The sequence below is a fragment of the Chiloscyllium plagiosum genome, chromosome 39 (assembly GCF_004010195.1).
Source record: "Chiloscyllium plagiosum isolate BGI_BamShark_2017 chromosome 39, ASM401019v2, whole genome shotgun sequence".
In the NCBI taxonomy this organism is placed as follows: domain Eukaryota; kingdom Metazoa; phylum Chordata; class Chondrichthyes; order Orectolobiformes; family Hemiscylliidae; genus Chiloscyllium; species Chiloscyllium plagiosum.
Window position 1 is genome coordinate 8708154 of NC_057748.1, and position 13811 is coordinate 8721964.

The following is a 13811-nucleotide window of genomic DNA, read 5'->3' on the forward strand; positions in this document are numbered from 1 at the left end:
GACAGCGAGGACATAAAAATCAAGGCCAATGGCTCTGCAATCTCCTCCCTTGCTTCCCAGAGAATCCTAGGATAAATGCCATCAGGCCCAGGGGACTTATCTATTTTCACCTTTTCCAGGATTTCCAATACCTCTTCTCTACATACCTCAAAGCCATCCATTCTACTTATTTGTGCCTCAGTATTTTCATCGACAACAATGCCCTGTTCCTGAGTGAATACTGAAGAAAAGTATTCATTCAGTGTCTCCCCAATCTCTTCCGCCTCCACACGCAACTTCCCCCTACTATCCTTGACTGGACCTATTCCTACCCTAGTCATTCTTTTATTCCTAACATACCTATAGAAAGCCTTAGGGTTTTCCCTAATCCTACCGACTGAGGACCTTTCATGTCCCCTCCTTGCTGCTTTTAGCTCTCTCTTCAGGTCCTTCCTGGCTACCCTATAACTCTCAATCGCCCCAATTGTACCTTCACGTCTCATCTTGAGATAGGCCGCCCTCTTCCATTTAATAAGGGATTCCAATTCCTTATTAAACCACGGCTCCCTCGCACGACCCTTTCCTCCCTGCCTGACAGGTACATAATTATCAAGGACACTCAATAGTTGCTCCTTGAACAAGCTCCACATATCATTTACACTCTTGCCTTGGAGTCTACTTTTCCAAGCCACACATCCTAAGTCATGCCTCACCGCATCATAATTTCCCTGACCCCAGCTATAACTCTTGCCCTGTAGTACACACTTATCCCTCTCCATCACGAGAGTAAAAATCACCGAATTATGGTCACTATCCCCAAAGTGCTCACCTACCTCTAATTCTAACACCTGGCCTGGTTCGTTACCCTGGTTTCGATACGTGAAATATTCTGCACAAACGTGGTCGCACAGCCCAACTGTTGCTAACTTGTGTTTGTACGCCACTCCTTCCAGGTTACCTCATCTATTAGTATCCTTTCCTGCACCTGTTTAGTTGTGTGTTCATCCAGTTTATCCCTAAATTATTCATCTCAGAACTCATTTATTGTCTTGAGAAAGTGTCAGTGGACTGGGAAGATATAACAAACAAACAATGCCCACCCCAAAACAGGAGGTCGTCAATGTTCTGCCCATTTGATACTTTCATTACATTTTAATTGGAAACAATTACAGAAAAAAATTTCATTTATGTACAAGCAAGGTCAAGTTAATTGATTAGCCAAAGAATCAAAGAGCAAAACCTTGTACTGTAACTCATCGAACAAATGTTAGCAACAGTATAAACCTTTATAAGTTAAGGAAGAAGGACTTGCAGAGAAAAGAAACAGAACTTCCAACATTGATAATCAGTTATCCCAAGAACAGCAGTGATCGTCCACAATTCCAACTTTTAATGTTGAAGTTGAATCAAATACCATTTACAATTGTTCAGCCAGGCTCCAAGAAGCCTGTTTTCAGTTGCTTTATTCAGCTCCCTTTTTTAAGTTGCAATGCTGCAGAAATATTGGATGCAAAACATTAACTGCTGCAAAACCAAGAAAGCCTGACTTGCCATGCAAAATCAGTGTTCATAATAAGATGCCCACTTGAAACCCCTACTAAACACACAAAAACAGAACATTTGTCCATAACGGGCTGTCATACTTACCTTGAGTGCTTGTGCCCGGTTAATCAGATATGGTAAGTCAAAGTTCTGAATGTTGTACCCAGTAATTATGTCAGGATCAGCCACTCTGATAAACTCTGACCAAGCCTAGAAAGGATGTTAATTTAAATAAGCTTTTGTAATATAAACATAAATAACAACTATTCTACACTGTAAAATCAACAAAGAATAATCAAAGAGCTGAATGCTACAGATGCAGGAAATATGTCATAAAATAGAAAATCTTGGGAAAAATGCAGCAGATTAGCCAAGCATCTATGTAGAGAGTGAAACAGAGTGAACATTTCCGGTCTGTAACCTTTTGCCAATGCTCTGTCTTTCTCTCTCTCTCTCTCTCTCTCTCTACGTATACGCTACCTAACGTGCTAAGACTTTTATCAGCATCTTCCATAAAACAAAAGATTATGCATGCTGGAATTTGTGAAACAAAAACAAAGCATTCAAAATACCAAAATCGAGTAGAACAGGTGTGGAGAGGACAGACTAATTAATGTTTCAGGAAATGCTCAGGACCCTTCCCCAAAATGCTGTTACAGTTGATTGGGTTGAAGGTGGCTGTTTGGACATTTCACAACTGAGATTGAGGGTTTTTTTTGGTTATGCAAGGGAGATGGAACTAAAACAGGCGAGTGGAATTTAGAAAAAGACCAATCACGATCTAATTCAGCTAAACAGTGTTAAAAGCTCAAGGAGTTTAATGGTCTGCTTATGTTCCTACTCTTGCACAGCCTTTCTAGCATTCTTCTGCTTTTGTTGTACATAATCACAGCTCACTAAAGGATGTGTTTCATAGTCTCACCACTGACAGAAAGCGGAGATCAACGCCTAGTCCAATGTCAGAACATCTGTGTGACCCTTTCCATGCTAAAATGTACTGAATTATCAGTCAACTCGTCTAATATAGAGAAATACACATGACTGTTATTACAAAAGCATTCAAGCATTTGAGTCATTTGTGTTGCTCTATGAACGCAGTATGGCCTCTATTTAAAACTGTTATCTCAGACAACGAAAGGCACCAGATACACATCTGGCCATATTGCTGCGGAGGCTGGTGATATTGAAAAGTCATTTCAAAAGTACGGAGCTATTTTGTGTTAGCATGTGGGTACAATTTTTTTAAACAGGAGATTTCAATCAAGAGGAAGGTCGGGGACAGACAGAGTCACCAAACCACCTGACTTGCAGATCACAGGTCATCTTACTGCACAGTTTCTCAGCTGGGGAATAAAAAGTGGTGTCCCTAGAGCCTAACAGGAGAGAGTAAATAACTCAAACCCACTAAAGCATAATACTGTGCAGTAATGCTGAAGTGATCTCACAGTGAAACTAACCTATCAAATTAACAAATAAAAGAGCATAATGAAGGCAGTAATTAAAACTTTTGATTAAATTAAAACATTTTATTTATATATTCTTGTTCTACGTAGAATTTCACAGATCAGAAACATGCCATTAAGCCCAATGGCAACTGACTGCTCCATGACAATTTAGGCTCCAAATAAGCCACCTCCCACCCTACTCTAATTCACCATAATAGCATTAACCTTCTTTTCTTGACTGAGTATTTATCAAGCTTCCCCTTAAAAGCATCTATGATATTCACCTCAATCATTCTATGTGGTAGCAAGTTCCACATTCTCAATGACCACTGTTGGCATTTGGATCCACAGGAACCAAACAGCAAGGTGGTAGCTCGCTCTTGCAAAGAAGTCTGAACAGGCAACAGCAAGCTTTTAACCACAAATGACATTGAATCTAAAGTTAACGACCATGTGCACAACCTTTCACTCTGGCACTAAAGTGTGGCAACTTCCAATGGATGCCAAAGGACAGTCGGCAAAAGTAGGATGCCTCTTTATCGCCAAAACCACCTGAATTCAAACCAGGTGAGACGAGGTCTTATGTAGTTCAACATCACATCAGATGGTGTTTTGCTGCTAATTCATTTGAGTAATCCTTGATTCAAATTTAAAACATGGAAGAATGGCATTTCTGTTGTAAACTAAACTTATTCCTAACTCAACCTCAAAGTCAGTTCTCGTTTCTATAGAAAAAACAATGCGTTCATTAACCTGCCTTGCCTTTTGAATCAAGCTGAATTACTGTGACGTTAGAATCAGTGCAGTTGGTTACTGGAAGCTATAAGGAAATAGGTTGCTAGGGGTGAAGCTATGGTCAAAACAAAATTATTCTCCATTTTGTGATTTTATATCAGAACATGATCAAAATGAGCAAGGTTACATTTATTGCTGATACTTTACTTTACAAATGCTTATGATGCCAGTTCAGCAGTTGATCATGTAGTTTGGACACTGTAAGTGAGACCCAGCAGGAATGGATGACTTCCTTCCTTGAAGAGAATTAATGCAGAATCCACCGAGCGTCATGGCCATATTTTACATGCAGTGATGGGACACAAATTACTGGATATACTGAATTCAATTTCACTACTTGCCAAGGTGAGACGTGAAATTATATTCTCTGGATTGTTGGTCCACAGCTACAACAATTATATTAACATGCATTCTGAAGCAAGAAAAAAAGTAACAGAAACAAAAACATATTGACCACCAAGAAAGAGGCCAGTTTTACCCCCTCCCCCGAGTGGAACAAAAGTGCCAAGGGTGAGGTTATGTACATTCAGTGAAGCGTAGAACACCTCCCCCCCACCCAATCAAGTAATTATGACTGATTATCATACTGGCTGGTTGAATCTAAAAGTGGAGCAATTTGAGACACAAAACCGCAAAAATAAAAAAATATTTTTACATAAATTTATCTTTGTTCAAGAATGCACACTATTAAAATCTGCCCCTTGGGGGACTAATCAGTTCTCCATCAGCACGATTTTAAAAAATATATGTCATCAAGAAAACTTAAGTGCAAACCTCATTCTACAGGACAGCACCAAAGTTGAAAAGAGCAAAACGTGTAAGCCCCGTCCCTCCATTACCACCTCAAAGCTTTGAGTGTAAAGACATCACCAGGTGCAGTGCTAATTCAAAAATATCAGGTTCAATGCACAGCACTGAATTAGCTATAACTGTTCTGCTCTTTACAGTGTCAGCTGCAATAGCTCACTCTTGTTAGAGTCACAAGTTTGTGGGTTTAAGTTTCACTCCAATGACCTCAGCGAAGAATTCAGGCCACCACACCAGTGCAGTGCTGATGACTGGCTGCATTGTTAGAGGTGTGGCTTTCTGGATAATGGCCTAACCTTGGGCCACTGTCTACTAGATGTAAAACATACCATAGCAGTATTCAAAGAAGAGCAGGAGACTCCTCCCCAACATCGCAAGATTTAAGCCTCAATCATTTCACCAAAACAGATCTGATAATTATCTCATTGCTGTTTGTGGAAGCTCCTGTGTACATTTTCTTCACAGGGCATAGATGAGATAGCTAGGAAGAAACTCTTTCCATTAGTAAAAGAATCAATAACTGGGGTGCAAGGTAAGGGGAGGTGGTCTAGAGAGGATTTAAAGAAGAAAGGTGATGGGTTCCTGGAACTCACTGAATGAAAGGATGCTGGGGCAGGAACCATCACAGTATTTAATAAGTATTTCGATGATCCCTTGAGGTGCCATACATACAAGGCTATGGGCTAAGTGCTGGAAAATGGGACAGAAGTGGTTAGGTGCTTGATGACTGATACATTTACAGTGAATGAAAAGGTCTCTTTTCATACTGTAAAAATGTTATAACTCTATGTTGGTTGCTGCACTTTAAAAGTTAATCCCTTTGGAATATGAAGAAGGACCATTCTAGTTATTCTTTCAGAGAAAACATTACTTAGAATTCATGCTGCTAGGCAGTGACATCTGCTGGAAATTCCACATGTGGCCATAAGATGTTGTGAGGTAGCTAATTAGATTATTATAATTCATGTGATAATAATGGCTGATAGGACAGTATGATTTAGCTGATGCTTTGGAAGCTGTGCTATGGTGAACGTCAAAGCCTTTACAGGAAAAGTGAAAAAATTCAATCAAAATTGTGCCATTTGTTTATACAATTAAATTTATAATAGTTAAACATACAATGATGAGAGTTACTTTATGATTTCAGCAATAACAGGTTGAATAAAGCAGTAACTCAATCCTTAACAGGGGGAACTGCACCTTGGGACCTGGCCCAGTAGAATCAAAGGCATTACAGAACTGTAAAATCTGAACATAAATCTCTAAAGATTCAGTTCCCCAATCCTGATGCTGCACAAGTACATAAGCCCCATCTTCTCCCACCTCAGTGTTAATACCTTTAGCAGCTCATTCTCCTTCTCAAAGCACAGAACCTGTGACCCCACAATGCTTGCACAAGATCGAAGAGTGAAGACATTACGGATGAAGGGGTCCTTTTCGCCCTGTCGCAGCATCATGTTAGCAATCTGTATTACAGGGTCTTTGTCAGCCTCTGGAAAAACACCTTTAAAAAAAGCAAAAGTTTAAAGAGAAACAAAAAAATTATTTGTTATGTTTAATCTTAGATCCATAAAGAGGAACAAGAGCAAGCAAGTTGATCTGCAAGGCATATATTTTCTAAATAAGTCCATGAAATTTTTCTTGGGTTCTCACAAATCACCTATGTGCTTCGAGAGATGGAACAGCAGTGTACGATCCAGTGACGGAGAATGCTGCAAATCAGATGCTATTTCAGCTTGTAGCTATACCTGCCAGGAGATTCGCTGTCAAGGAGTGCCATGCTAGCCTGTCTCGCATCACTCTCTCACATTCTCTCTAACTTAGCTGCTGACAACCTGTTACGTCCATCATCCAACCTCCAACAAACCAAAGATCTCTTTCTACTGCCTTCACCGTTCCTCTCTAGAAATGAAATAATTTTTCAGCACACATCAAACGGCGGAAACACTTTCCTTTCTGGATGTCACTTTTGAGTTCATTTTGTTCATGCAGAGGTGCACCTGCCTTACAAGAGCAGAAGACCATACGCCCCCTCAAGCCTGCTCCAATATTCAAGAGGTGATGCCAAAACTTCAATCTCAGCACTTTCCGATAACAGCCCAGTTATTCCCCTGACAGTCCAAAAACAAAAGAACAAGATCCTACAACAGTGCTGGTGGAAGATGTTGACTGATGGATAAGGGACCAACCTCCAAGGAAGTGTACACACACACAAATTGGTGTTTAAATTATCCAGGTAGTGCAGCACTCTGCTGGCAAATGCTTGGAAGAAAGTCAAATGTTTTTCCCATCAGCTAGAGTTTGGTCCACATCACATGGGGACCACAGAAAATCAGAAATTGAGCCAGAGGAGGGATTTGACATAACTCCATAACTTCAGCTTCCCACCTTTCATTTTTTATTTTTATCTTTTATTTTTTCCCTTCCTAACACAAGGACCATTTTACACATTTTTAATCATGGCAAGTTGCACATAACAGAAGCATCCCTATGCACACAATGAAACAAACTGTCCAAGTGAGACAGACTCTGTCATGCAAATCATTTTTTTCTTTATGTTGCACATCACACAAAGCCTCTGTTCTTTCCATGTGGGTATTTCTTGGTAAAGGCACAAACAGAGTTTATTCAGTCCAGTGTGTCTGTGCCAGTTCTTTGTTATAAACATTTTGAAAGTTACGGGATTTAATTCCATCACCTGACCTTCCTTCTTCCCCTCATGCAAATGTGTATTCAAAAGTACTTAGTCATACTGATCAGGTTCAAACCAAGTATATGCTGGGTGAGTGAATCTCGTCAGGATGGTGTGCAAAGATGGGGATGGTGGACTATAATTGGTCACATTAGCACTGGATCTGGAAAGATTGGGAATGGAAAAGTCATTTAAGTTTCTTATTTCTCACCTATGCTGCAAATAGCACTTTAGTGATCGTAAGGTAAGGACAAGCTTCAGAATCTCCCAACAATAGTGTGTCTTCCAGCATATAGTGTCTGGGTTTATACACAAAAAAGTTCACATCAGTACTCAAGAACTACTGATGCACTCAATAGTATGAAAGAAGGGAAGGAAATTCAGGAAAAAAGCGCACATTTGAGAACATGTTAAATATGGCATTTTTTTCTTCCAATGGAATGAGTTTATTTTAGCACCTGGACGAACATACATGATGGTTTTCAGGCTGATCCCAATCTTTTAAATAAGCTTCTAAACAAAAGCGAAAATGGTATGGTAGGTTTTATTAAACATACCCTTTCTGCCAGCACATTCTATGTCAAAGCTCAACACTCGAAGTGGAGGGATTTTCTGCCACTCTCCTTCAGCAGGGTGACTGATGAAATCCGTCCAGGCAACATCCACCTCAATCTGCGCCAGTGTTACCTGTGTGGAATAGCAGAAATAAAAAAAGAAATACTCAACTTACAAATGCAATGCTCAATGAGCAATATTTCCTTTTAATATAATTTCAGGATTCAGGAGTCACTGGCAAAGCCAGTAATGACTACCCATGTTAAAGTATCACAAAGATATTGAAAGGCTGCTACCTTTTTAAGTCTTGGATTCAATTTTTAGTTCATACTGAGGGAACTGGTGGAGGGAAGTGTAATCTGTATGGTCAAGTGAGATTTGGTGTAAAGTTCTAGCATTTGATTCAGTGACAATGGAAGAACAGCAATTTATTTCTAAGTTCAGCTGATGCACATGTGTGTGTGTCCTGGTGAGAGCCTCAATGAGAACTTTCAAATTGATGTTCCCATGCACTTGCTGCCTTGTTCAAGTCAATGACAATCACAGGTTTGACTGATGCCAACAAAGATACCTTAATGCATTCAGTAAATAATACACACCACGACCAACATTCTCACTAAACTACAGCCACATTGGGGTCAGGATTTTTTTTTTTAATTCATTCACAGGATGTGGGAGTCACTGGCCAGGCTAGCATTCATTGTCCACCCTCAACCCTAATTCAGAGTCAACCACATTACTATGGGTCTGGAGTCAAATGTAAGCCAAACCAGGTAAGGATGGCAGCTTCTTTTCCTAAATTACATTAGTGAACAAGATGGGTTTTTCATTACAATTAACAATGGTTTCATGGCCATCATTATACATTTAATTCCAGATTTTAGTCACTGAATTTGAATTCAGTGAGATTCAAATATGACCTGGGTCTCCAGATTACTAGCCTAGTGATAAAACCATTACATCAGCATCTCCCCTTAATATTCCATAAAGTGATTTTTAACATTCCATGCAGGGGACAAACAGGTTGTCCGCCAATCTTGAAGACCACACAATGTGAGTAACAGGGAGAAATTAGAAGAAACATCAATTGCAGTCACTACAGACCACAACAGTCTTAGGTTCAATTTTTAGTTCATACTGAGGGAACTGGTGGCACCAGTTGGGGGCCTAACCTCTTTGGACTGTTGCTAAACCCAATGTTTCCAAGGTACCTCACAGCAGCACAACCAGAGTGACAGAGTCAAATAGCATAGAAACAGACCCTTCTGTACAACTAATCCAGGCCTACCATGTTCCCAAACTAAATTAGCTCCACTTACCTGCATTTGGCCCATATCCCTCCAAACCTTCCTGTTCATGAACTTATGTAAAAGTCTTTTAAATGTTGTAATTACACGTACCAACCACTCCCTCTGGCAGTTTATTCCACACACAAACCACTCTCTGTAAAAACATTGCCCCTCATGCCCTTTTTAAAACCTTCTCCTCTCAACTTAAACATGTGTCTAGCTTTTTGAACTCACCCACGATAGGGAAAATATCCTTGCTATTCACCTTATCTATGCCCCTCATGATCTTTTAAACCTCTAAAAGGACACCTCCTACATTCCAGTCTAAACATGTCCCAGCCTATCCTTATAACTCAAACACCACACTCCCAACAATCTTTTCTGAACCCTCTCTAACTTAATAATATCCTTTCTGCAGCAGGGCAGCCAGAACTACACAAAGTACTCCAGAAGAGGTCTCACCACCATTCTATTTAACATGACATCCCAACTCCTACACTCAAATGTCTGAGCAAGAAGGCAAATATGCTATATGCCTTCTTGACAACCTCAAAGAATTACACACTTGAACTTCCAGGTCTCTGTTCTACAACAATAGCCAGAGCCCTACCACTTACTGCATAAATCTTGACCTTGTTTGTTTTACCAAAATGCAATACCGCACATTTATCCAAAAGTCTACCACTCTGCTCTCATCTTTTTTTGGTTACTTCTTCAAAAAACTCAATTAAGGTTGTGAGACACTACTTTCCTCGCACAAAACCCTCCTCAGTCCTTGCCTCTAAAAGTGCATACAAATCCTATCTTTCAGAATCACCAGCAACAATTTACCCACCACCAATGGTAGACTCAGATCTATAGTTCCCCAAGCTTTGCTTACAGCCTTTCTTAAATAAGTGCACAACATTAGAAACCCTCCAATCCTGTAGCATCATATCTGTGGTTATAGATGGTACAAATATTTCTGCTAGGATCATTGCAGTTTCCCACATCTTGGGATACACTTGTTCAAGTCCTGAAGATTTACCTACGTTTATATTTTCTAAGACCTCCAGCACTTCCTGCAGAAAAAGTGACATCAAGGAAAAGGGTCAAGGGTGGAATTGGGAGCCTAGATTGTTACTGATCTGGGAAGTGAACATATATGAACAATAGGAACAAACAGAATGGAAAACTGTTACATTCTACATAGTCAAGACAGCTTGCCATCAATACTACACTTTCACTGATTTGCAACGGGCATAGGGTGGCTGATTCATTTAAATAGTTTCTGACTTATCAGTTAAAAATCACATCTTACAGTAACAGCTGAAGGCAAGATAAAGTGGCTCTCCTCATGTTTTGACTGCAGACTGTGTTGGAAGAGATCAAACACTTTCACAATCTTGTTCACAGTCCCAAATTATTCAGTTAGCAGAGATCCAATCACATGCCTGTTGGCAAACAAGTGACTTTAAACATTAATGACTGATCACTAGCCCTTTGACCAATCAAGTTCTTGCTGTCACCAAAGCTCCATCTAAATAGACAACCCTTTTGCTCCAATTCATCTAGAGTCACTTAAATAATTGCTTGTTCAAACAGCTCCTTACATAATGCTTGCAATGAAGGTCAGGTTACTTTTTTGGGACGGGATGGGATGAAGGGTCTTTTTCTGCACTATTAATCTTCTATAGCGTCAAGGTACAACGCGGATGATAATTGTTGCCTCTTTTAACATTTCTGTCTTTGCAACACTGTCAGTCTTAATCCATAACAATCCACTTTTGACCAATGCCGAGGGGTGACCTTATAGAGGCTTATAAAATCATTAGGGGCATGGATATGGTGACTAGCCAAGGTTTTTTTTAACCGAGGATGGGAGAGTCCAAAACTAGAGGGGATAGGTTTAAGATGAGAAGGGAAAGATTTTAAAAGGATCTGAGGGGCAACCTTTTCACACAGAGGGTGCTGCGTGTATGGAATGAACTGCCAGAGGAAGTGGTGAAGATGGGTACAATTACAATATTTAAAAGGCATCTGGATGGGTACACGAGTACGAAGAGTTGAGAGGGATATGGGCCAAATGTTGGCAAATGGGACTAGGTCACATTGGGATGTCTAGTCAGTGCAGACAAATTGGATCGAAGGGTCTGTTTCTATGTTCCATGATTGACCATTCTCATGAGTAATGAACAATCATTCATCAAAGTGAAGTTCCAGAGGAAAATTGGCACAAATAAATAGAAGAGTGAACACCTGTAGGAAGGGAAAAGTGGGAGAAGGACAAATAATGCACACCTCTCTTTGTCAACCATGCTTTTTGTTAAATAAGGAATAATTAAAAATTCTGAAAGCTGTAAGAGAAAACAAACCAAAATGCAAAATACTGCTTTATAAATCAGAGTTCTTCTGAATATTGTTGTGCAGAAATATTTAATAAGCATCTGCCTATCATTTGGCATCACGCAAAAATTAGCGTGATGCCAAGTGATAGGCAGATGCTTATTAAGTCACATTCAAAACATGCTGCATTTCCAGAATATTTATGGTAGATAAGCATTATTCAGCTTTCCAAGTTTGGCAAAGTAATATTCGAGACAGGGAGTGAGGTTATGACCATCAAGCCCTATCCTTCCAGGAATAACTGCACCTTGTAAGAAAAATACAAGCTTTTAAAAAAGATTACTTCCATTCCACACATCTAAATATTCAATCTAATTAGCCTTTAGGAGAAAGTGAGAACTGGAGATGCTGGAGATCAGAGTTGAGAGTGTGTTGCTGGAAAAAGCACAACAGGTCAGGTAGCATACAAGGAGCAGGAAAATCGACGTTTCAGTTCCTGATGAAGGGCTTATGCCCGAAACGTTGATTCCCCTGCTTCTCGGATGCACCCTGACCTGCTGTGCTTTTCCAGCAACACACTCTCAACGAATTAGCCTTTAGATAAGCATACCTTTCTGGGATTGTCCCTTGTAGTAGTTGAGTTTCCTGTTATTTGTTCTTCTCTTAACAAGTACTTTCCAGCCAGTAGTTCAATCCAATTGCAGCCAACCACATCACTGTCCACCATGAATCTACAAAAGTATTGCAGGGAGGGCAGAAAAATGCAAGAGGTGATCACAAATTATACTCAACCTTTTTAATCTTCTGCACATCAGCACACATGGAGTTCAGAACTGACCAAATTCTACCAAAAGCACCATCATGCCTGAAGAACACTAAGTACGGTCCCATTCAATTGCAGAAAATATGTTTGTATTCATGTCATTGGCCCACCAATGGTGGTAAAACCAAATGACACCAATATGTCGTTGGAATATCGCATGCAATTCTGGCCTCCTTCCTATCAGAAAGATATTGTGTAACTTGAAAGGGTTCAGAAAAGATTTACAAGGATCTTGCCAGGATTGGAAGATTTGACCTATAGGGAGAGGTTGAATCGGCTATGGCTGTTTTCCCTGGAACGTCAGAGGCTGAGGGGTGACCTCATAGAGGTTTATAAAATCATGAGGGGCATGGATAGGATAAATAGACAAAGTCTTTTCCCTGGGGTCGGGGAGTCCAGAACTAGACGGCATAGGTTTAAGGTGAGAGGGGAAAGATATAAAAGAAACCTAACAGGCAACTTTTTCACTCAGAGGGTGCTATGTGTATGGAATGAGCTGCCAGAGGAAGTGGTGGAGGCTGGTACAATTGCAACATTTAAAAGGCATCTGGATGGGTATATGAATCGAAAGGGTTTAGAGGGATATGGGGTGGGTGCTGGCAGGTGGGACTAGATTGGGTTGGGATATCTGGTCAGCATGGACGAGTTGGACCGAAGGGTCAGTTTCCGTGCTGTACATTTCTATAAATCTGTCTCTTTCAAAAGATGGCTTGGTGCAGCATGCCTGAAGTTTCCTCTGCGCAACACCTCTGCAAAACTGATAAATAGACAATTTTAGGTGAGAACAAGGAACAGAAAAATGACAGCCAACATTTCTTTTAAGCTGCACTGCCACCTGCAAGACCTGCTTTTGCCAATCCGCATTTCAACGCAGTGACCTTGCACATACAGAAGTCACTGCCACTTACAGACTTCCATTAAAAAAAGGGGAACGGACAACACAACTGAACAGTCATTTTTTACTCATTCAAGGATATGTAGGCATTAGAGTCATACAGCACTGAAACAGATGCTTCAATCCAACCAGTCCACATCAACCATGTTCCCAAACTAAACTCATCCCATTGGCCTGCGCTTGGCCCATATCCTTCCAAACTTTAACTATTCATGAACTTATCTAACTATCTTTTAAACATTGTTCAAAGTTTGTGAGAAGATTTGTAGCTCGGGTGCTCGTTGCTGTGGTTCTGTTCGCCGAGCTGGAAGTTTTTGTTGCAAACGTTTCGTCCCCTGTCTAGGTGACATCCTCAGTGCTTGGGAGCCTCCTGTGAAGCGCTTCTGTGGTGTTTCCTCCGGCATTTATAGTGGCCTGTCCCTGCCGCTTCCGGTTGTCAGTTTCAGCTGTAGTGGCTGGTATACGGTATATTGGGTCCAGGTCGATGTGTTTGTTGATGGAGTTTGTGGATGACTCCCTGAATTCTGTTTTCAGGACCTCATCTCGCTTTCTACTTATATCGTTGGTGCCTATATGCACCAAGACGAATGGCTGTTCACCCTCCCCTTTTAGAATGCTCTGCAGCCGATCGGTGACATCCCTGACCTGTGCACCTGGGAGGCAA

General features: G+C 40.6%; 1 protein-coding gene across 2 annotated transcripts in view; it reads right to left on the reverse strand.

Moving 5' to 3' along the window:
- Window positions 1-13811, reverse strand: part of pold1 (polymerase (DNA directed), delta 1, catalytic subunit) — a 109675-nt gene that overhangs the window by 73243 nt on the left and 22621 nt on the right. For both annotated transcript variants that reach the window (XM_043679658.1, XM_043679659.1), the window contains exons 7-10: window positions 12040-12160; window positions 7818-7947; window positions 5906-6072; window positions 1627-1731 (exon numbers count right to left, since the gene is read on the reverse strand). In XM_043679658.1, coding sequence (XP_043535593.1) covers window positions 1627-1731; window positions 5906-6072; window positions 7818-7947; window positions 12040-12160 — 523 coding nt within the window. The remainder of the gene's footprint in view (window positions 1-1626; window positions 1732-5905; window positions 6073-7817; window positions 7948-12039; window positions 12161-13811) is intronic.